General features: G+C 35.7%; 4 protein-coding genes and 1 pseudogene across 8 annotated transcripts; 1 reads left to right on the top strand and 4 right to left on the bottom strand.

The window, feature by feature from the left end:
* The first annotated feature begins 2272 nt into the window (after positions 1–2272).
* Positions 2273–7087, top strand: LOC118043340 (glycosylinositol phosphorylceramide mannosyl transferase 1). 3 transcript variants are annotated; one of them, XM_035051301.2, is made up of 6 exons: positions 2273–2782; positions 3752–4148; positions 4781–4944; positions 5039–5109; positions 5944–6004; positions 6757–6964. In XM_035051301.2, exons 1-6 carry the CDS (start codon positions 2583–2585, stop codon positions 6758–6760), a joined length of 897 nt encoding a protein of 298 aa, XP_034907192.1. In that variant the 5' UTR covers positions 2273–2582; the 3' UTR covers positions 6761–6964. The 3 variants fall into 3 exon arrangements, with proteins under 3 accessions (XP_034907192.1, XP_034907191.1, XP_034907190.1); XM_035051300.2 differs by lacking the exon at positions 6757–6964 and having other exon boundaries at positions 5944–6011; XM_035051299.2 differs by lacking the exon at positions 5944–6004 and having other exon boundaries at positions 2279–2782; positions 6757–7087.
* Positions 7088–9177: 2090 nt separating this feature from the next.
* Positions 9178–11991, bottom strand: LOC118043339 (uncharacterized). Its single transcript, XM_035051297.2, has 3 exons — positions 11856–11991; positions 10088–11647; positions 9178–9617 (listed from the first exon to the last, which is right to left on the bottom strand). The coding sequence occupies exons 2-3, from the start codon at positions 11422–11424 to the stop codon at positions 9383–9385; spliced, it is 1572 nt and encodes a 523-aa protein (XP_034907188.1). The 5' UTR covers positions 11425–11647; positions 11856–11991; the 3' UTR covers positions 9178–9382.
* A 657-nt stretch (positions 11992–12648) lies between these two features.
* LOC118043338 (B3 domain-containing transcription factor VRN1) lies at positions 12649–15322 on the bottom strand. 3 transcript variants are annotated; one of them, XM_035051292.2, is made up of 5 exons: positions 15179–15322; positions 13698–14289; positions 13445–13614; positions 13085–13365; positions 12649–12992 (listed from the first exon to the last, which is right to left on the bottom strand). In XM_035051292.2, exons 1-4 carry the CDS (start codon positions 15302–15304, stop codon positions 13087–13089), a joined length of 1167 nt encoding a protein of 388 aa, XP_034907183.1. In that variant the 5' UTR covers positions 15305–15322; the 3' UTR covers positions 12649–12992; positions 13085–13086. The 3 variants fall into 3 exon arrangements, with proteins under 3 accessions (XP_034907183.1, XP_034907184.1, XP_034907185.1); XM_035051293.2 differs by having other exon boundaries at positions 12649–12863; XM_035051294.2 differs by lacking the exon at positions 12649–12992 and having other exon boundaries at positions 13204–13365; positions 13498–13614.
* A 781-nt stretch (positions 15323–16103) lies between these two features.
* LOC118043337 (uncharacterized) lies at positions 16104–17348 on the bottom strand (annotated as a pseudogene).
* Positions 17349–19701: 2353 nt separating this feature from the next.
* Positions 19702–21506, bottom strand: LOC118043335 (nematode resistance protein-like HSPRO2). The gene has a single exon (XM_035051291.2). The coding sequence runs from the start codon at positions 21313–21315 to the stop codon at positions 19876–19878; it is 1440 nt and encodes a 479-aa protein (XP_034907182.1). The 5' UTR covers positions 21316–21506; the 3' UTR covers positions 19702–19875.
* Positions 21507–24181: the final 2675 nt, after the last annotated feature.

Raw genomic sequence — 24181 nt, 5'->3', positions numbered from 1 at the left:
GATGCTTATGGAACTAATGAAATTGCTCCACGTAATTCTTTTTTATTTTTCGAGGTTAACCTGTACCTGGTCATTTGACCTAGTCAACTCCAGGGCTGGATGTAACAACTAACAACTATATTTCAAAGTTTAAGGTTATTTGGGTTATAAGTGATAACAGACAGATCAATTGAGAGAATCTTAAACTTGGCGTGGCTCTAGCAGCGAACCATGGATGAGACTATTTGATACTGTAATAGCTTATGCTTTTAAAAATATTATTTGATTAGTTATATAATTTTTTTTTTTTACACAGGGCTTCACATATAATTACATTGCAAACTTTAGTTTTATAATAAAATAACATGCTCTTTATTTATGAACACTTGTTTTTTTTGTTTTTTGTTTTTTAAATATAGTGTATAATGTCAAAGTTAGTTTAATAAAATAATTGATTTTTAACTCTTGATCCGTCACCTGCTCACCTGCCCTCGCGTGTTCCCCTGTGTAACTTTTTCGGATTAATTAAAGACTGGTAGTTTTGCTTTGCCTAGCAGTCCAAAAGAGTTAGCCATGAAGTAAAATGTTTTTATATTTTATATTAATTATTTTAAAAAAATATATATTTTATGAAAAATAAATACGTGAAAATAAAATATTTCAAGAAGCAAATACAGAAAAATCTATAAAGTTTTTTTATGTAAAATATTTTTCATGAAACAACTGAAAAGGATTTGAAAAAATCAGATAAATAAAAACTCTATGCGATGATTAAAAATTTTCAAATAAAAAAAAATCATTGGAAAATTCAAGGAGTATCAATGCTAAATATCTATATAAATTATTTATTTTTCTCTACTATTCTCCTCGCACATCTCGAGTTGTTATTGGTATTTTTCATTGTACAAAAATTTATCAAGTTTGTAATTAATATCAAAATTGTCAATGGTTTCTTATAGACACGTGAATCTTAATTTATTGACTATATAAATTATCGACATGATTCTGAGATAATAGAAAAAAATTATAATTTATAATGTTGTCGAGTTTAAAATATACCAATTAACATATATATGAACTGCACTTTTTTCCTTTTGTAAAATCCAAAAATAAAGTTTATTCACAAACTTTCAACCCTTGACAGTGTTCTTTAGCAACCACTCGTAAATAAAATCTTGCTAAATAATATGTATAATTATATGGGATGGCTACTCTTCTCCTTCAGGCTCCGTAGCCTCGCCAGGATATGTGTGTTTGTTATTGTAAGTTCATACACCTTTTAATTTTTTTTTTTTAAAAAATATTAAATTGATATATTTTTAATTTTTTTTATAACTTTATTTTAAAAAAACACAATTCACTCATTGCGTATTGTATTTTTTAAAATATTAAAACTATATAAAAAAAACAATACACTTCAATATTAAGTATTGTATTCGCATGTTCATTTGTTATCTTGAAAGTGCATCCATTTAGGGGTAAACAATATATTTAATAATTTAAAATATTTTTATATTTTTAATATTAACATATTAAAATTATAAAAAATATCAATTAAATATTATTTTAAATTATTAGCTTCTAGCGCTCTTTGGAAAAAGAAAAGCTTCCCCCCATGGAAGACTCATCCCTTATCGCAAGGGCCATTGACTTCGACTTTTTTTTTTGAGTTTAAGTTATAATATTTTTGAAAAATATCTAAAAATAGAAGAAAAAATGGTGTTAAACACTTCTTTAGATAATGTTTCTTTCGTGCGGTTGTACCGTATTTTTTAGAATTTTTTTTAAAAAATTTAGCTTTGAATTATTTTTAATATTTTTTTATTGTTTAATATATCAATACTAAAAAATATTAGAAATACTATTCTAATATGTTTTTAAAACAAAATTTATTTTTAAAAAAATAATATATACCGCAATTCTAAATTCTAAATATGATATTAGTATCAGAAAGAGATTTGGAGGGTTCGTTTTTACTTTTTTTTTTTTAAAATAAGGTTTATTTTATTTATTTTAAATTAATATTTTTTAATAATTTTAAATCTTTTAATATTCTCATAACTAACCAGCTCGAATTAGGGAAAAGGGGAGCCCAGCCCATGGACGAAACAAATCCAGTAAATCCATTTGGACGGCCATCATAAGACGACGACAACGGCATAGACCCAGATTTCATCAAACTAATCTCATAATCTCGAATCGCTAATGCCCATCAGACGGGTAAGTTTCGAATCAGGTGTAATCTATCACTTGCATTAACACACTAACATCTGTCTCCTTGCCCACACTTTAAAAAAATCGTTCTTGTTTTGCCAACGAAAAGAAAACCCAAACAGCCTGAAAGCGAGACTCATTTTCAAGCACCAGAGTCCAGACATCACGCATTATCATACAAAAAAATAATTCGATGCAGTGTAAACAAACTCACGACACGTGTCCATCACCTTCTTCCCCTCTCCCTGCCTTAGTTTTAATGCTTCACCCACTCAAATTCGCTGGTAACTGAGTCGACTTTGACTGGTTAATCGGCGAGTTACTCGCCGAGTTACTGTTTTCAAAGTGGAGAGAAGATAAAGAAAAAAGAGGCGTTAACACTGGCGGTAATGAGAGGGACGTTATTGGCTAACCGTCGCGGGGTGCAGAGATTCCGGCAACTCGCGATCACAGCTGTTAAATCGTCGAAGATCAAGCTCCTTCTACTATGCTGCATCGCGTTTACGGTACTCGTGGTCGGTACCCGCACGTCCGATTTTATGGGATGGACTAATTACAGCGATTCTGTTGATCAGTTTCCTCTTCCAGAGTGCGTATAACTAATTACTAGAAGTGGTGATAATTATATACCAATCCTTTCCATTTTTAAAAAGTTAGATGATATTTTTTTCTTTTATTATCATTAACCATGAATCGTTATTGAAGATTTATTCAGATTTGGTTAAGAAATGACTATAGTAATTCTTACTTCTTGTCAATGAAAGTGAACCAGGAAAACTAATTTGTCTAGCATGGAAGTTTCTTGATTTGACTTAAATGTGGGTAGTATCAGTAATAAAGCTTTTAGTTTTACTTGTATACATGCGCGTGGATGCTGAACTGGGAAAGTTCATTCTTTTTCGTTGTATAAGGTCAAGAATTTAAATAATGAAAATTTATATATTTGCTTTCAAACCAGATTAGAGTGGACAACGAGAAATGACAATTTGGAAATGAGAAATTCGACCTGTTTTCATTCCGAAGATGAACAGCAGAGTTGTGAAAGGGGCATTCCTTGATGTTTGTATCTTTAGGATGCATAGTTTTTGAAAAGTAAGTAGGAATAGTATGTAATGGAACTGAATCCGTCATGGAAAAATCAACTTTAGGGGTTCAATGTTCCAACCTGCAGAAATTGAGCTGGCCATTGCTCCGATAGAACACCAATTTCGTTTGAATGTTATGATATCTTTTCCATATTTAAGCATGGTTGTTTGGTGTTTATGTCAAAATTGAAGTAATTTTGCGTTAATAGATCGAGCCCTTCATGAATCTAACTAGAATAATTTGTTGCAGAAATGCACTGTAATGTTTCAATAAGTTAAAACATCTATCAGTAAATTGTTTCTCTTTTTTTTAGCCAGAACTCAGAAGTTGGAATATGTTTAGAACTGCCTTGTTGATATCTCTAATACTCCATGGTTAAAAAAAGAAAGAAAAGATATCTTTAATACTCTGCATTATGGCAGAGCATGTTAGATCTTATTGTTTTGTGATTGATTATATATTTTGTATACAGGAAAGGATATGCTATCGTAATGAACACATGGAAAAGATATGATCTGTTGAAGCAATCCATTTCTCATTATTCATCATGTGCAGGGCTTAAATCTATACATATTGTGTGGAGTGAGCCCAATCCTCCTTCAGATTCTCTTTCCAAATTTCTAAACCATGTGGTAGAATTGAAAACTAAAGGGCTGAAGAAAATCAAATTGAGTTTTGATATTAACAAGGAAGACAGTTTGAACAACAGATTCAAAGAAATATCTGGATTGAAGACAGATGCTGTTTTTTCGATCGATGATGATGTTATATTTCCTTGTTCCTCTGTGGAGTTTGCTTTCAAGGTTTGGCAAAGTGCCCCAGATGCAATGGTGGGGTTTGTTCCTCGTGCCCACTGGGTTGATAAATCTGTATGGCTTCTTGAAGATCTTGCATTTCATATTCTGTTTTGCCCATCACTTTCAAGTTTGCAGTTAGTTCATATGACAATTATGTTTGGTATTGATATTTCCAAGCTTCACACACACACATCAAGCTCAACTTTGTAAGGAGGATTATGTTTGTGTCAGAACATATAACTAAAGTGTGATTTTTGCATGCTGAAAGGCCTTCATGGGTTATCTTCTGGCCAAAGCCATTTTCTTATTTATGGTGTCAAGACTACACACAGACCCTATTTACTCGATCTATTTCTAATGTTCTTTTATGTTCTTCTTCATTGGCACATGTTAGAGGAAATAGCACTAAATGATGGCAGGTTCATATATCAATTTGAAGGCAAGTTTTAGGAAGCATTTACTGCTTCATTAACTTATTGAAAACTATATGTTTGTGCTTGAAATTACAACTGTAATCATTAGTTCAAGACAGTTATGAACTCTACCTAGAAATAGTTTGTTCTTGAAGTGCCAATATGCAAATTGTAATTAGGCACAATTTATTCCATTTGTAATTTATTCTTTAGCAATTTTTTTAACAATTAGGCATGATTGAGGATATAGGATTTTTCATAAACCATTTCATTTTCTCAAACTATGTGCAGCATGGAAAAAAGGAATACTATACATACGGTGGATGGTGGTCTGTGTGGTGGACAGGCACTTACAGTATGGTACTCTCAAAAGCAGCTTTTTTCAACAAGAAGTATCTTAGGCTGTACACAAATGAGATGCCAGCATCAATCAAAGAATTTGTGACCAAGAATAGGTTTGTCTTGTATTTAGTTTTTTACTTGGCCACTGTTTCTGTTATATTTATTCAATTTCTACTTTTCTTCTTAATCTTGGAATGGATTCACCAGAAATTGTGAAGATATTGCGATGTCTTTTCTTGTTGCAAATGCAACTGGTGCCCCCCCTATATGGGTGAAAGGTAAATGATCTATCTCACTGTAGCTTTCATCTGTTTATCCCCTCTAATTTCATGGTTGCTAATATTACTAGTACTTTCCTAATTTAAGGGGTGTTATGTTATGAAATGCTCTGGAATGCACCATGTATTTTTATATAAAATCCTGTGCAATGAAACTACCAAAACAGCCATTTCTTGAACTATTTTAGTGGTTAAACTTGAAACTTCTTCTTCACTGCCAAAATAGGGATGATAGAAAGATTTATTCTTTTGTGGCCATTAGAAAATTGTGTTCTGTTATTAGCTCCTGCAAGGCTAAATTCACTGATTTCCCTGGTCAGCTTGCCTTATTCTCACATCTGGTAGACCATTTTTTCGTTTCCTTGTCTTCGTATTTACACCATGTCTTTGCTTGTTGCTGTTTCATAGAAATAATTGATATCTCAATTTTTCTTTGTGAGCCAAGGAGGTGAAAGATGATGTCATCCAAGTAATAATGTTTCAGTTAAAGAGAAAGCAATGGTCTTCATTCATTATATGCTAAAACCATCTGCATCAGACCAGGGTTGCGAATATATCTACACTAATGTTCTCAGTTCATCAACTAAGTAATAGACTAAAATTAAGTAAAGATGATAAACTAAAAACCCTTGCATTGTCTCTTACCATATTGGAGGATTTTTTGCAAGATAGTGTGCCAGTGAGCAGTCTGTGGAGACTCTGTACTATTGTGCACCAACTCTAATCGGGCCTGCATCTTATTATACTGTGTCGTGCTACAGTGAGCTTCTGTGAATTTGATAACACACAAAGTTGTAATGTATCTTGGTTTGCAAACATGTAGTTCCATTTCAGGGTTTACTGTTCTAAGGGTCCAATCAAGGAGAATGATGCAAACTGTGCATGACACTTACAGGTTTTAATAACATGAGCTGGACATTAGTTGGTTTCTCTCTAGAGCCTTAGACCCAAGGTTGACTGATGAAAGTACCTAGCGTTTAAAATATCATGTCTTCTGGTATAACATGGTTTTTGTAACTTGTTCCGTGTATAAGGCGTGCCTGCTGTGCTCACTATTCATCATACCTCTGATGAAATTTTAATTCCAAATTGTAAATTTTGTACGAATTTGTTGTGGTCTGGCATGGTTGAGTAATGGAGCTTTAGGTCTGGTGTACAGGAATTGTATCATTTTTACATATCCACAGGAAACTTTAGGAACTTTGTTTCTCTAAGGGTGGGATGTAAGAAATAGGAGAAGCATGATACTGGGGCAACTTTATTTCCACTCTGTGAACACCATTGTTTACTTCCCAAACCCCAAATAAGCCCTACTGCTCCGTTTTGGTAACTATCATTTATCAATAAGCAGTGCATCTTGGTGAATGCTAGAACTGTGCGCCAGTTATGATCCGGATTTCTGTTCAAGACACATTCTGTCAAATTGTGTAAAATTTGCCTTTTCAATATTTCTGAACCTTTTCTATTATTGGAATCAGCAACAAGGGAGAAGAAATCCCCCTCCCCCCCACATGTTGCATCCTTAAAAATGCTTCTGCTTTAAATATTGCTTTGAAGATTTTTAAAGATAATTTTTTGTTTTTTCTCCTCCTTATTTGTTTGTGACTTGGAAATATTTATATTTCTTCTTGGCTGTTGAAATTTTAGGTAAGCTACATGAGATTGGTTCGACTGGAATTAGTAGCTTGGGAGGGCACAGCGAAAAAAGAACGAGATGCCTCAATAGATTTGTTGCTGAGTTTGGGCGAATGCCCCTGTTACCCACTACTGTTAAGGCTGTTGACAGCCGCATTTCCTGGTTTTGGTGATACTTGAATTTCCACCATATTTAATTGCAATATTTCCACTTTTTTTTTGGCAATCCTTCCAGTGATTGCATTTCTTTTTATTTCGAGTTGTGCAACACTATATATTCTACTTACTGGTCTCTTTCCGAGATGGAAGCTAAATCAGCATGACGCCCCAGAATGTTTACTTGCCATATAACTTAACTACTAGGGAGTCGGAGTTTGAGATGGTCACCCTTTTGTCTTCTGATGCTGTAATTTTGGTTTAGAATGGGCCGCCATCACTATAATTTTGACTTTCCTTGGCTAAATCATACATAAGATTTTGATGGCGTGCTCTGTTACTCCATACTTGTCATTGACAGCAGAATTAAATAAATGCATCTTGTCATATTCTATAGACAAACATTTTTAACGGTGCAAGCAACAGGACAGCTTAATGCTGACTTTTTTTAAACAGGCACCCAAATCACTACAGGTTAGAGATGCTTTTCAGGCGTCCACAGAAATTAAAGTGGAAGAAACTATGAATTCCGTATCTAGATTGACAGAATCGTCCCGGTTCATAAGCAGATATTTTCCAGGCATGCTGGAGATTTGTGATGCACGTTAAGAGACCTATCAACAAAGGGTTATGCATCCAAGCAGTTTCGAAACTGCAGGACTCTCTTAACTTGCAAGGGAAGTGTTTTTATTATTGATGGCTATATGAGACAGACTCTCCATTTGGTATTATTGGTTGTTTTTAAAATGTTTTTTGTTTGAAAATATATTCAAATAATATTTTTTTATATTTAAATATTTATTTTTAATATTAGCATATCAAATTAATTTGAAGTAAAAAAATATATATATATTTTTTCAAAATGTTTTTAAAACACAAAAATAACCATGAGTTTGCAATACAAATTTAATCCATGGTCGTACTTGCACCTGATAAATGAAAGGAAAGAAAGGAAATGTTTGTGAGGAAATAAAATAGAAGCCTTGTAAAATCAATTCCAGTACTATCTTCTTTAGAATCATTTCCCCCATCTTGGTCTAGGACTTCTCTGGACCCTAATTTACTCCCTGTTTTTGCATCAAGCTAGTAAAAAAACATGTTTCCATCATACACTGGTGAACACAGTAATATAAAATCAACCAAACAGCTTGTCTGGGTTTGTTGCTTTAACACCACGTCATCGTTCAAAGCAAATGCTAATGATTTTTTTTTTCTGGTCTATGTTCTGATTATTTTAGCCCGGTCAAAGTCAGACCGCTTGAAACAAATTTGGGCATCATCCCTGCGTTTTGTGGTTGGAGACTTGTGAATCCAGTATAATGCCGGCTCCAGGTTTCTTGCCACGGACCAAGTGCTGCTATTTTCCACCACCACCACCATTTATATATTGAGTTGGAGTGCACTAATGGTTCTCTATACAATCAGCTTGACAGAATTTCAATGACTAGGTAGCTGTTTAGATTCAGTTGTCTGGTTAAACAGATCATGCATGCTGGGTATCTGAATACTTTGATGGTCTTTTTTGTTCTATTCTATTTTTTTTTGGAGAAACAATTTGACTTTCATTATCATGGCAGCTCATTGGGGGTATGATCCTATTAAACAGGAAATGAAGTGAACGATTTATTAGTCAATCTGACATTTTTTTCAACGGCGCCGATCCCTTTCTTCCCTTTTCATCATCCTATCAAACTAAGGTAGCTGCAGAATTAATATCCTCTGTGATATCTTGCATTGATTCCCGCTCTCTCAACTACCATTCTACCTGGTTGAATTCATGGATATTTTGCTTTATCTATGGGCAGAGCAACTCTTAGTATCACATAACCAAAGTTCAACGGTAATAGCTTCAAACCGGGAGGATTCTAGGTTCATATTCGGTCATTGCATAGGAAAAAGAAGATCAACCTTCAATATTTCCATTTTTCTTTCTTGAAGTTTTGTGAAAAGAAGTTTGTCGCGGCGATGTGGTCAGCCTAGTCTTAGCTAAAACTATTACATTAAACTGGGAATTGTTTACAATATTTGGGATTGCCACCCATCCAACTGATCCAGTGATGTAAGAACAGGATATCGATCTTTTCAGACCTAGAATAAGAATTAAAAGGTTCTAGCTTGTTGGTGCTGAAACTACACCTGCTTACCTAGCATCTTTGGCTTTAAGAGCTGATTCAACTAACATAAGGATTCAAATCAAATGCTGGTGTTAATTGAAGATCATATTTCATATTTGCTTATCCAGTTTCTTGACCTAGCGATGTATATAGAAGATAATAATTTGTTTCCAGAAGAGATCTGCATATCAATGCACAATCTTTTTGCATACATTACAAGTCTCAGAACAGCTTCCTACAGAAGAGAACAAAGTTCGAAGCTAAAATCAGCATTCTTTTCCTTCGTAAGTGCCCTATACTAGGATTATAATGGCATGCTCTTTTAATATACTCATCTCTGTTCAAATTACAAAATCTTATTCTAGTTATCATTGAGGAGCATTGAGAGGAAAACATGTCTCTTCGCCTCCAGTGCTCCAGAGGAAAGAAGCATACTTGGAAGCATGCTCAGTGTTATTCGGTTCAATTGATAAAGCTTGCAGATATCTCTCTTCTGCACTCCACAAGTCCTTCCTTACCCTCCACAAGAAATCTGCGTAGTGACTGAATGCCTCAGCATCTGGTGGTCCAACCATTATAGCACGCTTGAAGCATTTCTCTGCCCTGTTATGTTCCCAGATAATTGAGAAAGAAAAGGAAACAGAATCAGAAATCACATGATTGTCACAATATTTGATACCAGAAGAGAAATACTCTCTAGTTTAGTTGGTGGTGAAGGGGAAGCCTTTCCGAAAGGCTTCTCAATCACCAACGTCTGTGGAAGATGAATTGCTTAAGACTCATCATGATTACATAATTCGGTAAAAAGGAGTTACGATAGTGAATGTCTCCATCCCTCCACTAATCGAAGGAAAGAACTAGGATTCATTTTCTTCGAGGAATCAAAAGGTTAAGGCAGCTAAATGAAACACTTCAAAAACTTCTCCATATCTCATCTTACTATGTTATAAGCATGTAGACCAATCTTATGCTGTTATGCAAGATACAATTGCTTTCAACTGATATCTAAAAATACAAGAAAAGAACTAGTAAAACACTGAGAGATTAACTAAGAGGGTAGGAATCTGGATCACCTGTCGTAGTCGTGACGAACTGTGCAGAGGAACTGGGCATAATTAGAAAGCAGAAGAGGGTTTTTTGGATCCTCAGCGATAGCCATCTGATAAAGAAGATCAGTTCTGTAATACTCAACATAATCACTCGGTTCAAGATCCACTGTTACACGTGATACGAACTGTTTCATAGTCTCACGATCAAGAATCTCATATCCTGATTCCACTTGCATTCTTGAAGCTTCCTCTACCATTGCGTTCCACAGTACTGTCTCTTCCACCGAAACCATTTCTTGATTTCCGGGCAAAGAAACCTCACCTGTCTCTTCGGGAACAAGGTTGGGATACCGAATAAAAGGTGATATTCTCCCAAAATGCCAGTCGCCCCCTTCACTCCCACCGATGCTCCGGTCAACTTTCCCTGCACCACCGTTGTTATTTCCTACAGCATGATCAGCATTTGATTGTTCTTGGTCCATTTCATCTGGAGTTGTGATAGTCTCTTGGAAGATTCTTGGTGATGGAGCAGCAGGAACACCAATGTTGCCAAACATTGAGTGTACAGTGAAATTGGCTAAAAGGAGCATCACATAAACCATGAGCGTTGGTGTCCGCGAAAAGACTTGTTGAAAGAGCCACACAAATGAAGCATTCAGTTCCGAGTTAACCTTTTCCATAATCCTTCGTAAATCTTCACCGTGAAGACCCCCCCTCGTATATAAAGCGTGGCTCTGAAGCTCTTGAATTATCAACACCATGGAAGCAAAGGCCCTCTTCACAGAGCAGTATGCAGAATTCCGCACAACTGCAAAACCCTTTTGCCATTTTAACTTCCTCTTAAGCATCCTTAATGACAAAGGAATATCAACGCTATTTGCTCTCAGTTCAATGCTCATCCTTGCAATCTCATTTCTCCCTGGCCAATCTGGTGGCTCTGGTTGAATTCCAAGCAAACTAGGCTCCAGAAACTCAATCTTCGAAGGCAAAAACGAGTCGGAACTATTCCTATTTTTGCTGCTTTCTCCATCATTACTTTTAGAAATATTAGAACTTGCTGACACTGCATAAGCAGTGTCGTTGTGATCATTTTCGTCGTCATCCACAATATCATAACTCCTTGCCAAATATTCAATCTCTTCGTTGTAAAACTCATCAAGACTGTCACTGCAAGATCTTTTCAAACCAGGACCTTTGAGATTCCTAGAAGAACCAAAAAGGATTGATGGATGGGGTAACAGACAAGCCAAACCTTGATTGCTCGCACCACCAAAATAGGATCTTGCAAAAACAGGTCTTCTACAAGTAGATGATAAAGGGGGAACTATGAGATGCAAACTTTGCAAAATCTCCAGTCCCATTTATTATTGGAGACTTAAAATTTTCTAATTCAATAGAAGAGGGCTAAAAAAAACTCGAGTTTCTCTCAGAGAAGGGGGGAAAAAACAAGAAAGAGAGACAAGATACAGCAATTTATAATCAAGTCAAAAGTCCCAAGTTGCCCGTGGAAAACCTTGCCTTTCTATATAAAAGCAAAGGCACATTCAAGTCTAGAAGGTCCTGTTGCTTTTAATTCAATCCCACCTGAAAACATGGCCACAAAGCTACCCGTTAGAGTAAAAAATAAAAGGAAAGGGAAAATGAAAATGAAAATCTCCTTTTCATGACATTGCTTTCACTTTCTCCACTCTCAAATTTTCATAATTGAAGAACTATGTAAACATGTCTAAACAAAAGTAACGAGGTTTTAATCACACTCACACACACACACACACACACACACGAAGCTTACCAGAATTTTGATGCTAAAAATGATAATCCTATCATGAAACTTGTCAGGAATTATTTTTATCTCTTCTTGTAATTGGAGAAAAAGAGAGAGCTAGCTAGTACTAGAAGCAAGGGTGCTTGTCACATAAGAGCATTTATTTTTTTCAATTGTAATATACTAGGTTTTTTTTTCCTCCCAAAAATTCAAAACTTTTCAGTATCTTTCTATTGGCTGTTACAGGTGAAGATTTTACGGGGTTCTGGTAACTTGCAGGAACGAGACACGTGTCCTGCGATACATGACACGTTGACACTTTTTATTTCTCGTGAGTTGCGCTGTAATCTTATTCGTTAGCGACGTGGCTACAGGCCTACAGCACACGTAGGAGTTTCAAGACTGTTACACATGGTCTCTTCCTATACCGAGTCAAGTGCCCCAGGCAGAGGGGATCTTCTCCTTGACAGGCCCAAGCACCTAAAAACAGCATCACCGGCATTTATATACACGTGGCGAATTTTGGATGGGTTACAATTATTAATGGCCCAGTGATTAAGTAGTTATGGGCTTTGAAACTATTCTCGTAAGCATAATAGTATCAGGCCTGTCCTGAGTTTTAAAAGGCCAAGTGGCCCATTAAACATGGACTCCAGATCTTGGCCTGTCGATTACCTCAAGGTCAGGTTTCCCGGAAATATGAACCGGCAGCAGAATTTCCTTTGCAAAATGATTATAGATTGATGCCCGTCAATGTGTTTTGCGCTGGAATCAGATTGTCCTAGTCTAGTTTTTGTTTCTTTGTTAGTGTCTAATGGATCCATAATTAGCAGGGAGATATATCCTCTTTGCAAAGGAACAAACTGCAGAATATTACACATCAGCAGAGTGAGTTCGTTTAGCGAGCGAACTTTACACAAGGTTATGATCTACATTTATACATTACAAAACACAAAAAGAAATTCAAAGAACAGAATTCGCTGATGCTGTGCGCGTCAGGTTTTGCTTCCATTTCCTGCTGTTGTGTGCCTTCAACTGCACAGGTATGAAAGTAGAGACACAGAAAACTTGTTGCTTATAGCTATAGTTCCGAGTAGTTGAAATACTAAACAAAATGCCATTCAGTAAGCTGCCCTCTGACAAACTAACTGATCAAACCTTGATCTGTGCTCATTTGAAATAAACTGTATCAGTAAACAATATACCAAACAGGAATTAGGTGCCAATATCAAAGGATTACTTACAGTTGCTCTTACCCTCAATTTAATCCAAAGGAACGTTGACCGTTGTCTTCAAGTTCGCAAAAAATTGTGACTTTCAGCACGAATTTCTCCTTGTTGATTAGCTCAAAGACACATACGTCTCCTTCCTTCAGATTATTTTCCTGGGAAAATTCATTCCATCCTTTTGAGATGCTCAAATAGCGACGTTGGTTTCTATTGATTTGTATAGGCCACTCTCTTCCATCAGAAACTTGAAGTTTAATACACCGAGGAGCATTGCTCATATGTCTTTGAGCAAATTCAAGGGGCACGTACTGCACCAAAAAAGAAAAAAAAATGAGAATTGAATATAAATTTTGAGAATTTCATGAGCTTATTCTATGCATGGCATACCAAAAAACGGTTATAGAAATTATATCGCCGCAACATAACCATGAAAGATGGACTTTTAGGCTCGAACATTCTGGCAGCATGAATTGCCCTCTTGCTTTTTTCCGATGCCTTCGCAAACCCACGAGGAACAAATTCTATAGCTTCGCATTCTGGCAACAACTCGTTTTCACCTGCGTTTAATGGAAAAAAGACATCATAGAGCATAATATCACGCAAGGAAGGTTGCAACAAATAAACAAAACAAAGAGCTCACCAAGTTTAGATTTTGATTTACTTTTATTGGCTTTGGTTTCTCCATGGGGGCCAGACATTCTATGTTTCTTCAACGACTTCCCTCTTCTTGATTCACTAGTATCATCTACATCGGTCATCTCAAGATACTCTTTCTTTTCAGTTGTCTCTGATGATGGACCGTGCCCTTTGCTTGAACCCCCCTCTCTAGCATTTAGATTGAAAATTCTACTTTTCAGAGCACGGCAATAATGGGTATCCAAGCTTTCAACAGAGCCTTCATCTTTCATTTCATCTTCATCATAGAATAAGCATTTTTCAGCATCATTTATCCCCTCACCTCCAGTTGGTCTCACACGTCGATACTGAATTTCACAAGCAGTCATATCAAATATAAGAACACTGAAATTGGAGTCGCCTCTATATTGAAAGACTACAAGGTAACCAGAACCAATAGAATGATGCTCTACAAACTCTTGCCAGCCCTCATCAAACCAAATGTTGTTATGCTCTTTTGTTATTCCTACTTGCCATTCATCACCATTGGGGACAGCAACTTTAGCAATATCAGAGAGCCCTTCCCCAAATTTCTCCACAAACTCCCTTGGAATCCTCTGCATGAATTTTTTATTGAATTAGACTGGTGTCCCAGTACAAGTAGAACAAAAGGTGCTTCAAAGATAATAAATCTCGTTTCGAACATTTGCATTATACTATAGTTTTTATTGTAAAACGAACTCACATCGGCACATTTCAGATGGCAGGGTATCATAAGAATTGTAAGTGGTTAAATACAAACGATACATGCCATATGTAAATTATATCGATTACATTGAAATGCATCATTGAAATCCAAAGCCCTGAAGTCAAATCCTGTTTTTCCAACTACAGTCAATGCTTTATGATCAAAATCCTTATCAGGCTTGCCAAGTACTTTACTTTTCCACTCCAATAATAACAGCGCCTTCTGAACAACTTTAAGCAGACATGATGCAATAGAGTCTTGTATTGGCCTGGGCTTGGAGGTTTTATAATAATGAAAAGTCTGTGGTTAGGCTATGGCCAATAGGCTCATGACCTGACATTATCAGCTAGGTCTCCTTTTGCGGGAAATCCATTTGTGATTATATATAAAGAGCTGGCATTTTGCTGCATTCGGCTGAAAGATAATTATATAACTTTCTGGAGGATGGCCCAATACAACAAAGATTCCTCGCAATAGCTTCAAAATTCAAATTGAACTTTCATAATGTATCTGGACGCATACGATTACGACTAAATCCCTGCTTTCTTTCCGTTTTTAAAAACAAAACCCGTTTTTTTTTGTCCTTTTTGGACATGCAAATCACAAACAATGGAATTGACTAGATGCAGAATCAGAATGAACCAGAAGGATCACTCACTGATAATTCTTAATCTTCAATCTATTTATAACAATGAACTTGAATCCACAATACATTACCGCATGCATGAAAAGAAAACAGGGATTTAGTAATTAATTACCAGCTTCTTGTCTTTCAGTGTGCTAGGGAAGACTATCTTGAAGAAATGGCATAGCGGGCTCTCTATCTGAGAATGTGACTGCAGGTAGCGGCTCCGGCTGGGCCCAACTTCCTTCCGAGAAGACATAGAAGCAGACTAAGGCAACTAGCTATCTAAAGGAAATGCCGGTGTTGCAAGAGATCTCATGACTTATACTGACGCTGCTTGCAATACGTGTTCGTAGACTGGAAATTTGACAGTACATGTGGGGTCCATTATCTCGGTTGATGTGTGCACTAGTTGTCTTAGATTATGCAAAATTACAATTATAAACCTAATTGGTTACATATTTTATTTTATTTTATCATTTATTTTTAAATATTAGTTTGTTATTCTCTAACTAGAAATTATAAATAAAATAAATTTAAATATAAAATGATAATCAATTTAAATTAACTTGAATATAATATTTAATCAATCAAATCATGTGTTTTGCTGAATTTCTTCTCTAATTATTAAAATAGTTTGAAATCCTAATTTGATGGTCATTTATTATATATAATAAAAATCTTAAATAATTAACTTTGAGATGTAGTTTAATTGATCAAATTTTAAATAATAATTATGAATTTAAGTTTTTTTATAATTATTATAAATTTACATGGATATTAATTTTAGAATCTATAAAATTAATTAAAAAAAATCTCGAACAATCAATTAATCAAATTATGAGCACTAATTCTGATAATAAAAATTCCGATTGCAATCAGAAAGGACGTTAATACGAAAAACGCCTTGAAGCCAACATAAAGTCGTTTCAACAAAAACTATAAATGTGGCTCATCACAATTGAAAGTCCAAAACACAGATGATGAACAAAACAACCTTCATAAGAAAATCCATTACAAAATCCTCCGATTTAGAAGCAGCCAAATCATCAATTTTCTCACATAATGGAACATCTAGAAATCACCGCCCCAGCCACCCTCACAGCGAGCACTGCTGCATTATGCAAAAACTAGAAAAACAAAAATTGGTGAATAATATTTTATGAAGAATAAATTTTCAAGCCTTATGGTTACTATATACGCATAGACATTATAAACACGATGCCAGAAATAGAGGTAAATGAAATTGAAAAAACAACATTAATAATTTATAATTAAATACGAAACGAAAATTGTATGAACATAATTTTTTATTTCTAAATTTAAAAAAATTCAGTTTGATTATCATTTAAGTATTGAAGTGCAGAATTGAGAGTGCGTCGGTGTCACTTCAATTGAGTATAAAGCAAATTAAAGAAAATTCGTTCGATTAGATTATAGTGTATTTCATGCCCACAATGATCATGAAATCAGGCAAGGCAGAAACTTACATCTCCTTGATGTGGATTGTAGGGTACAATCTCGTGTCTTACAGGTTTGGGGAGCCGTTGCTTAATAACCTCCGGGTCTGGGGTTGGAGCCTGCAACAAAAAAAGATTATTAATAAATTGAAAATTTTTGAGAAACATTTAAACTCCACGCATAATTTGAAATTAAAAAATGCAACAGCAACTGGGTTTACATCCTTCTGTCTTTCTTGTTCTGCTCTCTTCTTCTCAGCTTCCCGTCGAAGCTTCCTCTTTGCAACGTTCTTCTCTTTCAAAGCATCCAACCTCTTGATTTCAAGAAGAACATAGTTATCCAAGAATTGTGACTGTGCACGTATCGTCCCTGTTCGAAACATGCGCAGCAGAGATTGAAGGACCTATCCTCATGATCAAAGCATTCCATGCAAGACAAGAAGAACCCCTTCATAAACTCACCGCAACCATCACAGAATTTTCTGCCACTCTCAATTATGTACCAAAGTGCCATTGCTTCCATTAAATCTAGTCTGCCAGTTCCCTTTTTGTTTAGCTCTTTGAAGAAGCTGGGACTTGCCATCTCTATGCGGCCCTCGTTCTTGACGAATGCCAAGAACTCTTGAAGACTTATCTCGCCATCGCCGTCCATATCCATTCTCTTGAAAACTTGGTGCACAAGATCTTTATCATCACTATTGGCAGTTTCGTAATAGGTTTTTGCAATCTTGTGCAACTCATCCATTTCTAATAGGAAACAAGATTGGGAAAAAAAATTTAGTTTATCTGTAGCAACGAAGGAAGACTTCTATTATCCCTATATATCATCATATAATCGGCGCCTGCTTCGTCTTCCACCACAGTTTAGTACAATAAATTAATCATTTTATTGTTTTCTTTTTTCGATAAAATATACCATGACTCTTCGTTTTCATCTAATTTTCATTGAATGGATTATTTATTATTCCAATGTCCCACTTTATATCATCATATAATTGGCGTCTGCTTCTTCTTCCACAACAGTTTAGTACAATTAACTCTCTTTATTGTTTTCTTTTTTCGATAAAGTATACAATGACTCTTCGTTTTCATCTAATTTTCATTGAATGGATTATTTATTATTCCAATTTCCCAGGTCCATCTCCCTCTCTTTCGATGAGGCAACTCGACAATGTGTGTTCATTAAGGGACGGAATAGAGATAGTACCACGTTTCTACTATATCCAAGAAGAAAAGCTTGTTGGGTTCTTCTCCTTCATGTGTTCTAAGATCGAGAATTGACATGGATGGCTTAAAGGGATGCTGCATGTGCATTTCGTCGTGGACTGTTTTAACTTGTAACCTCATTTTGCTTTAAATGGAAGGCAAATGACGAACTTGAACAGTTGTTGCCTATTGACAGGACCATTCATGGCCGAGTGATACAGTGGGCCTGTAAACTATACATTAAACTTTTCGGGCTGAGGCCCGAAGCGATCGGTTACGTATTGACCAGTTCTCGTCTATAGAAAATTTACAGGCCTAACCTTATTAGGCCCAAAATATGTTGGCAAGCTAAATTCATTCGTCTCTCTTTTCTTTTTATATTAAGCTCGAAAGGGAACACTTTTACGATGTACTGGAAGCTTAAACTGCCCATCTCTATTCTGGAGTGACAACTTACACGTGCATTTTTATTTTGGCCATCCATGTCTGCAGGCCGTGGGCCAAGTTGGCTCAGACAAAGCACACCAGTACTTTAGTGGGAAAGAATGAGCATTACATTCGGATAAGTACTCCATAATTTTAGATTTGAGTACTGTAATTATTAATACAATAATTATTAAAATTTATATAATTATTAATTTTAAAATTTGTAAAATTGTTGAAATATATATAAAAGTGATCCAGGTATTTATATTAATAATAAAATAAAAATAAAAACATTACAATTCCAACTTCCATGTGACATGTGTACGTGTCTTCAATGAGAGCATAGGTTGTCTGCCTTGCTTTTTTTTTTTTTAATTCCAAATTCTAGGTCTAGAAAACATATTCTCTTGTAATTGCTATTTAGTATTTATTTTTTTTTTCCAACCTAGACTCGGTATAATAAAATATTTAGCAGTCGGTGAATGACATGGAAAGATTGACCAGACAGGCTCCTTAATTAATTTGACTAGTTAGTCATGATTCTTAACATGATAATAGCAAAATCTCCTAGGCTTTTTTTTCTTTTCAAATGTATATTAATTCGTTGGACGACTATTGACACGAGTGAGGAGTTCAATTCTTGTGTTAGCCGCTGCCTCGTCAACTTGAAAATGTAAAAGAGTGAAACGATCCGGATGAAAATGATACGTCACTGATTTTTTTTTTCTCAAGTTAGATTTGAACCAAGTTGTTTGATGGATACGTCACAGATGACTTTTTTTTATCAAGATTACAAATTTATTGGTGCGATAAAGACTCATCAACTTTACACAAATTAAAAATAAACCCTGAGCCTATCAATCTACTTGCAGGATGATGAGATCATGTAAAGTCTAATTTTTAATAAACCTACGATTTGAGATATGAAATTGAATAACTCAAGTTAAAACAATTATAATGTTCAATTCTCGATAAACTAATATGACAAGATGTAATTAAAATTGAAAAATACGGATTATGAAAAAAGAAACTATTCAAGTAAATAGTATTCTATGTGCATGGATAAAATAAATCTAACATAAAAAAAAAATTATTCCAAGGATGAAGATGGATAGTATAGTTTTTTGTTAATCTGCTTTTTTACGTTATCATTCATGGCCAGTGTCGAGCAACATGTTTGTCAAATAGTTTACAAAGAATAATTCTTAATTTGTAAAAATCAACAGAACATTTCGCTTGTTTTTCTTTTTTCAAAACATGGATAATTACTTCTGCCAAAAACCAGACCTCTTCAAGACCTCTCATGTCAGTTTTTTAATTGTTAAAAGACAGCAGTAGTGGTTAGTTTCTCCCACTAAATTCTTGCATTTTCTTTCTTTCGTGTTCGAACTCCGATACAAATTAAATAACTGGTTTTTTTCTCTCTAAATTATCAAGTATTCGTGACAGGTTAACAAGAAACCGGCTGTAACCAATTATCGTCTGGAAAAACTATAAAGACTCACAATTTCGCTAGAAGATAATGATTTTAAACCCCAGAAATATACTTCAATCGAAGCTACAATTTTTCAAAGAATAATATTATCAAAATTTTTATAATATCAAATATATTGATGGTACAAATAATTAGAAAAAAAGAAAGAAGAAAAAACAATGCAATGAATAACTGTCCAATAAAAAGAAAAAACTATTAAATCAGACTCGTTGGAGTCACCCACCGATTCCACCTCCAATCCCTTCACTGCTTCCTCCGACTCCGTCTCTCCATCCCACTATGTTGTCGATGACCCCACGACTCTCCTAAAAAAGTCTTAGCAGCATCCAAACTCGGAAAATAAGTGGGTTCAAGGAACAGCTGAGTCAACGAGTCACAACTCTCGGAACTCACCAAAACGCCATTCCCTTTGGCCTCCAAACTCCCCATAACAACAACCAACACCTGTTTATACGCATAAAAGAACCGTTTCAAAGCACCCTCAATTGCCTGCAAAGCCTGAAGCAAATAAACCTTCTCAAACTCCCTTTTTTCCCTGTACAACCTCATGGCTGCTTCTTGTATCCTGGGCCCACCTGTTGGGTCCGCTTCAACGCCTAAAATCTCCGGTACCTTATGCTTCAATTCCTTGCACGATTTGGTTATCTCCACCAATTCTCTCGATCTGAAACAAAACGGAGCCGGTTCATCTAGCGATCGCATTTGTAACTGATTTTTTAGCCTCAGGAAATCATCTGGATCCACCAGTAGATGCAAGTCTTCAATTTCTGCTAGAAGTTTCCAGATTCTCTCGACTAGATAACAATCGTTTGCCGCTCTTGAAAATTCTTTGCTTTCGATTCTTTCAGTTACGCGCTGGATTATTTGTTTTGCCACGTGGATCCATGACTCTAAGATTTGATGCGTGGTATACAATGATTGGTTTTCCTGGTTGTTTATGTGATCGTAAGGACTCTTTTTGAGGGCGTGGATTTCGTTCGGCCTGCAAACAGCGTCGTATTCAAGGTTTGGCTTGCCGGTTAGGTTTGGCTCGCCGAGACCAAGTGTGTACGGGCACCGTCTCATCTCGCATTCGATAGAGTACAAGATTTTCTGAGCTACATCTTCTGATGTCTGCCACGTTGCGAGCCTAGGCAGCAGACTTCCCTCGCTGGTTTTGCTGACCACTGTAGTTTCACCTGGAACCTTCCAGACCTCCGCATAGCTTCCATCTCTAACCAGAACACTGTTCGATGAGCTCAAGTCAACGATCGGAGCCGTACCACGCGTTGTGCTACCTTCTGCCTCGTCTTCGATGATGATCGCGATTAACTCAATCTGAGAGGTGGTGAGTGACTCGATCCTCCGCGTCAATTCTCTCCGATTCGCGTACGGTCTTGCATCTGATAAAACCGTTGAAATGAACCGGAAAGTGATTTCTAGAGCTTGCAAGGCTGGCTTTAGAATAGACTCTGTTTTCCAATTAGGAAATTCCTTGCGGTTCCAGATCTGATGTAGCTCTGGGAGGCGGAAGCAGTGCTCGTAAGCTGAACAAGAGGAGTCGGAAGCAGGAGTCGGAGTGATATTCGAGACGCCACGAAACGGAATGGCTGGGATTGAGATTTGGAGTTTGTTGGAGAGTTTTGGGGATTTGTTTGGGAGATCAGAGGATACTATCTTTGCTTTCCAATCTAAATCAACCATTTTTTTTTGCTTTGGAAGAAATGGAAATCGAAATTAAACGGGATTCGTTGTGTGTTTTTTTAGCCTTTCGAGTTTTGTTTGGGCGGTGAGAAAAGTGACGGGGTTGTGTATATATATATAGAGAGAGGGGAGTCCGCCTGTTGGAGCTTGGAGGGATTAAGGCGTCTTGAAAGTAAAAGGGAGGTTGGGAATTTGAGTTTTTGAAAATCGTGGAGATTGAATTTTAATTGTTTGATTGGATTTTTAAAAAAAAAAATGGAGAAGGAAAAATTCGAAAGACAAAGAGAAAGAGAAAGGACGTAAAGCTTATCCACAAGGACCTAACGTGGAAGGTGCATCGGGTGGGCAAGGCATTCAAGAAGGAAACTGCGTTTTCTTGGATTATTCTAGCAAAAAGAGGTAGGCAGGGGAACGGTTCCAATGTTTGACCTTGGTCTTCGCTGGCTATTTTGTTCAATTAAATCCGCCTTTGATTCTGATCTTCTAATGCGAGCCTTATTTTCCCCCTAGTCTGTACCTCCAATCACGTGCTGCCCAGGTGATCACTTGATTTGACTCCCCCTGCTTTAAATTTTGAAGTTCTATATGAATAAAAATGCTCATTTAGAAGGAACAATTATACGGCACTCTTAAATACACTCTTCTCGTATTCACATGTTATTGAATTCAGACCAGTTTGTGATTAAAGAAAAGTGCGGTATAAGTTTTGTAAACATTTCGAGTGCGGGGTACTTGTTTGTTCAAGGACGTGTTTGGTTTTAAGCAAAGCAATAAGTGGGGGTTTGATATAGCAGTGAAAAGTGTTTTTTCTTGAGAATTTATTGATTTTTTTTTAATATTAGCATATCAAAATTATTAAAAAAACACAAAAAAACAATTAATTTAATGATTCTTCATATTAAAATACACTTTTAAAACATGGTTAAACACAATCCTAAAAACAATGTAAATATCAAAGAGTCAATATTTAATTTTTTTATTGCATGCTTGATTTTAGGTCCTGTTTGGAAAAACAAAGGCATCCTACGTTCTTGTTTTCAAACAAATACTTCAGATGTTTTCACATTCTACCTTTTGACTGTAATATTGGAAATGCACATTTAAATCTGAGAAATATAAAGTTGGTTAAATCGCGATAACAAATGAATTTCTTTTCTTTTTCTTTACTATATTAAACCTAGAGAAAATTGATGGATGGAAAATTGAAGGAAAATCGAGGAAGTACAAACACAGGACAGCATTTTCGTTTTTTTCAGCAGTTGAATATAATCCACGAGTTTAACATCTAAGGAGGGCGAGCGACAGGAACCTCCTGCTCTCATTAAAACAAAAATCTCTTCCTGATTACCAACCACGAAATTACGGTATGCTCCCTACCCTGCAGGCTGCAGCCACCGTTTTGACCACTGACCTTAATTTTCCACCGGTCAAGATTACTGTTCAACTTCAAATAGAAACCGTTACCAGGCAGACATCAAGTGTTTTTTGACCCTTTTAAAATCTATAATCGCAGTAGAGCCACTGTCTGTTTCCTAAGAATCAGTACGTGGTTTCAGAGGAAATGACTGCACAGCCTGCCCTATTATCACTTACAGGGTGTAGCAAATGGTCAAAGGATTACAGCAGGACCAAGAAATTTCAAAGTAAACGCGGCTCCCGATCTGGCGTCCAGCTCTACTACTCCAGGGCATCTTGGGTCCATTCAAATCATTTTAGACATGGATAACATGGAGCCATTTTTTTTTCTCTGTCACGGAACATATTTTTCATTCGGAGTTAAATGAAGTAATTGTGCGCGTCGTCGTTTCAGTATCCAAGGGAGGACTGAATCTTTTATCGTCTACATATCCTTGTCCAGATTACGAGCCAATCACGAAATCACGTAGCTCGAATGGGAGAGAAGAAATATGCCCTCGTTTGGTGTTTGTTTTTTCATTCTTTGCGTTGTTTAAATTAAAATACTGGTATAGCGGGAGAAATATGCTCAAGAAATCCCTTTCAGGTGACTACATTAAAATCCAATCTTAATATCCGGTGAAGGAAAAGAAAAAAGGATTTCAAGGGATTTCGTGTGGGGTAGAATTAGGACTTCGAAATAGGATGTTAATATGATTATTATTTTTCTCTGCGGTATGGAGCATAGTGGGGGGTATGTAAAAAACAATTATATAAATACTAATATATTTTGGGGTTGGAGGGTAGATTAGTAAATTTGCACGTTGACTTGCAAATTCGAAGACTTTTAGGATTGGAATGAAAACTGTCACGTAATGGGGGTGCCATAACCCCTTTATTTACCACGTGGTTACCCCTTAGATATAAGGTCTGTTTGAGAAGATAATTATGATTATTTTTTAAACTATTTTTTATTTTAAAATATATTAAAATAATATTTTTATTTTAAAAAATTTATTTTTAAAATCAGTTAATCAAAACAATTCAAAATATAAAAAAAAAATTAATTTTTTTTTAAATATAGATTATTCTACATTTCCAGTTTTTTAATTGTCTCTGGCTGTTCGAGTAAATCAAACGCGTAAAATTAGGAGCAATACTGAGAATGTTAAATTCGGGTTTGGACTCGGTTATCTAAATCGAAACTACTTGCATTTCTGGTTTTTTCCCGAAAACTTGGGTTTTAGATATATGATATGAGACTCATCAGCAACCAAAAATGGAAAATGCGAAAAAGATAAGGTAAAACGCTGTCCCTGCTGACTAAAAAGGTGCTGCAGTACAGTGCTGACCACCTAGTGATTAGTTTGGCAGGGTATGATTATAATTATTTTTTTAAAATATTTTTTATATTAAAATATATTAAAATGATTTTTTATATATTTTAAAAATTATTTTTAAATTAATATAT

This window comes from Populus alba, chromosome 10 (assembly GCF_005239225.2).
Source record: "Populus alba chromosome 10, ASM523922v2, whole genome shotgun sequence".
Taxonomy (NCBI): Eukaryota; Viridiplantae; Streptophyta; class Magnoliopsida; order Malpighiales; family Salicaceae; genus Populus; species Populus alba.
Note: the sequence above shows the minus strand (reverse complement) of the source record. Positions and strands in the feature narration are given on the sequence as shown.

Bases quoted from the DNA above. Each gene is read 5' to 3' on its own strand.
- LOC118043340 (XM_035051299.2), top strand. From the start codon at position 2,583: ATGAGAGGGACGTTATTGGCTAACCGTCGCGGGGTGCAGAGATTCCGG. The intron at 2,783-3,751 runs GTGCGTATAACT...TTTTGTATACAG, and splicing joins GATCAGTTTCCTCTTCCAGA to GAAAGGATATGCTATCGTAA. The intron at 5,110-6,756 runs GTAAATGATCTA...TTGAAATTTTAG, and splicing joins CCCCCCTATATGGGTGAAAG to GTAAGCTACATGAGATTGGT.
- LOC118043335 (XM_035051291.2), bottom strand. From the start codon at position 21,315: ATGGTTGATTTAGATTGGAAAGCAAAGATAGTATCCTCTGATCTCCCA.
- LOC118043338 (XM_035051292.2), bottom strand. From the start codon at position 15,304: ATGTCTTCTCGGAAGGAAGTTGGGCCCAGCCGGAGCCGCTACCTGCAG. The intron at 14,290-15,178 runs GTAATTAATTAC...AAATTCATGCAG, and splicing joins CACTGAAAGACAAGAAGCTG to AGGATTCCAAGGGAGTTTGT. The intron at 13,615-13,697 runs GTGAGCTCTTTG...CATTAAACGCAG, and splicing joins TAAATCAAAATCTAAACTTG to GTGAAAACGAGTTGTTGCCA.
- LOC118043339 (XM_035051297.2), bottom strand. From the start codon at position 11,424: ATGGGACTGGAGATTTTGCAAAGTTTGCATCTCATAGTTCCCCCTTTA. The intron at 9,618-10,087 runs GTGATCCAGATT...GGAACATAACAG, and splicing joins GTTCGTCACGACTACGACAG to GGCAGAGAAATGCTTCAAGC.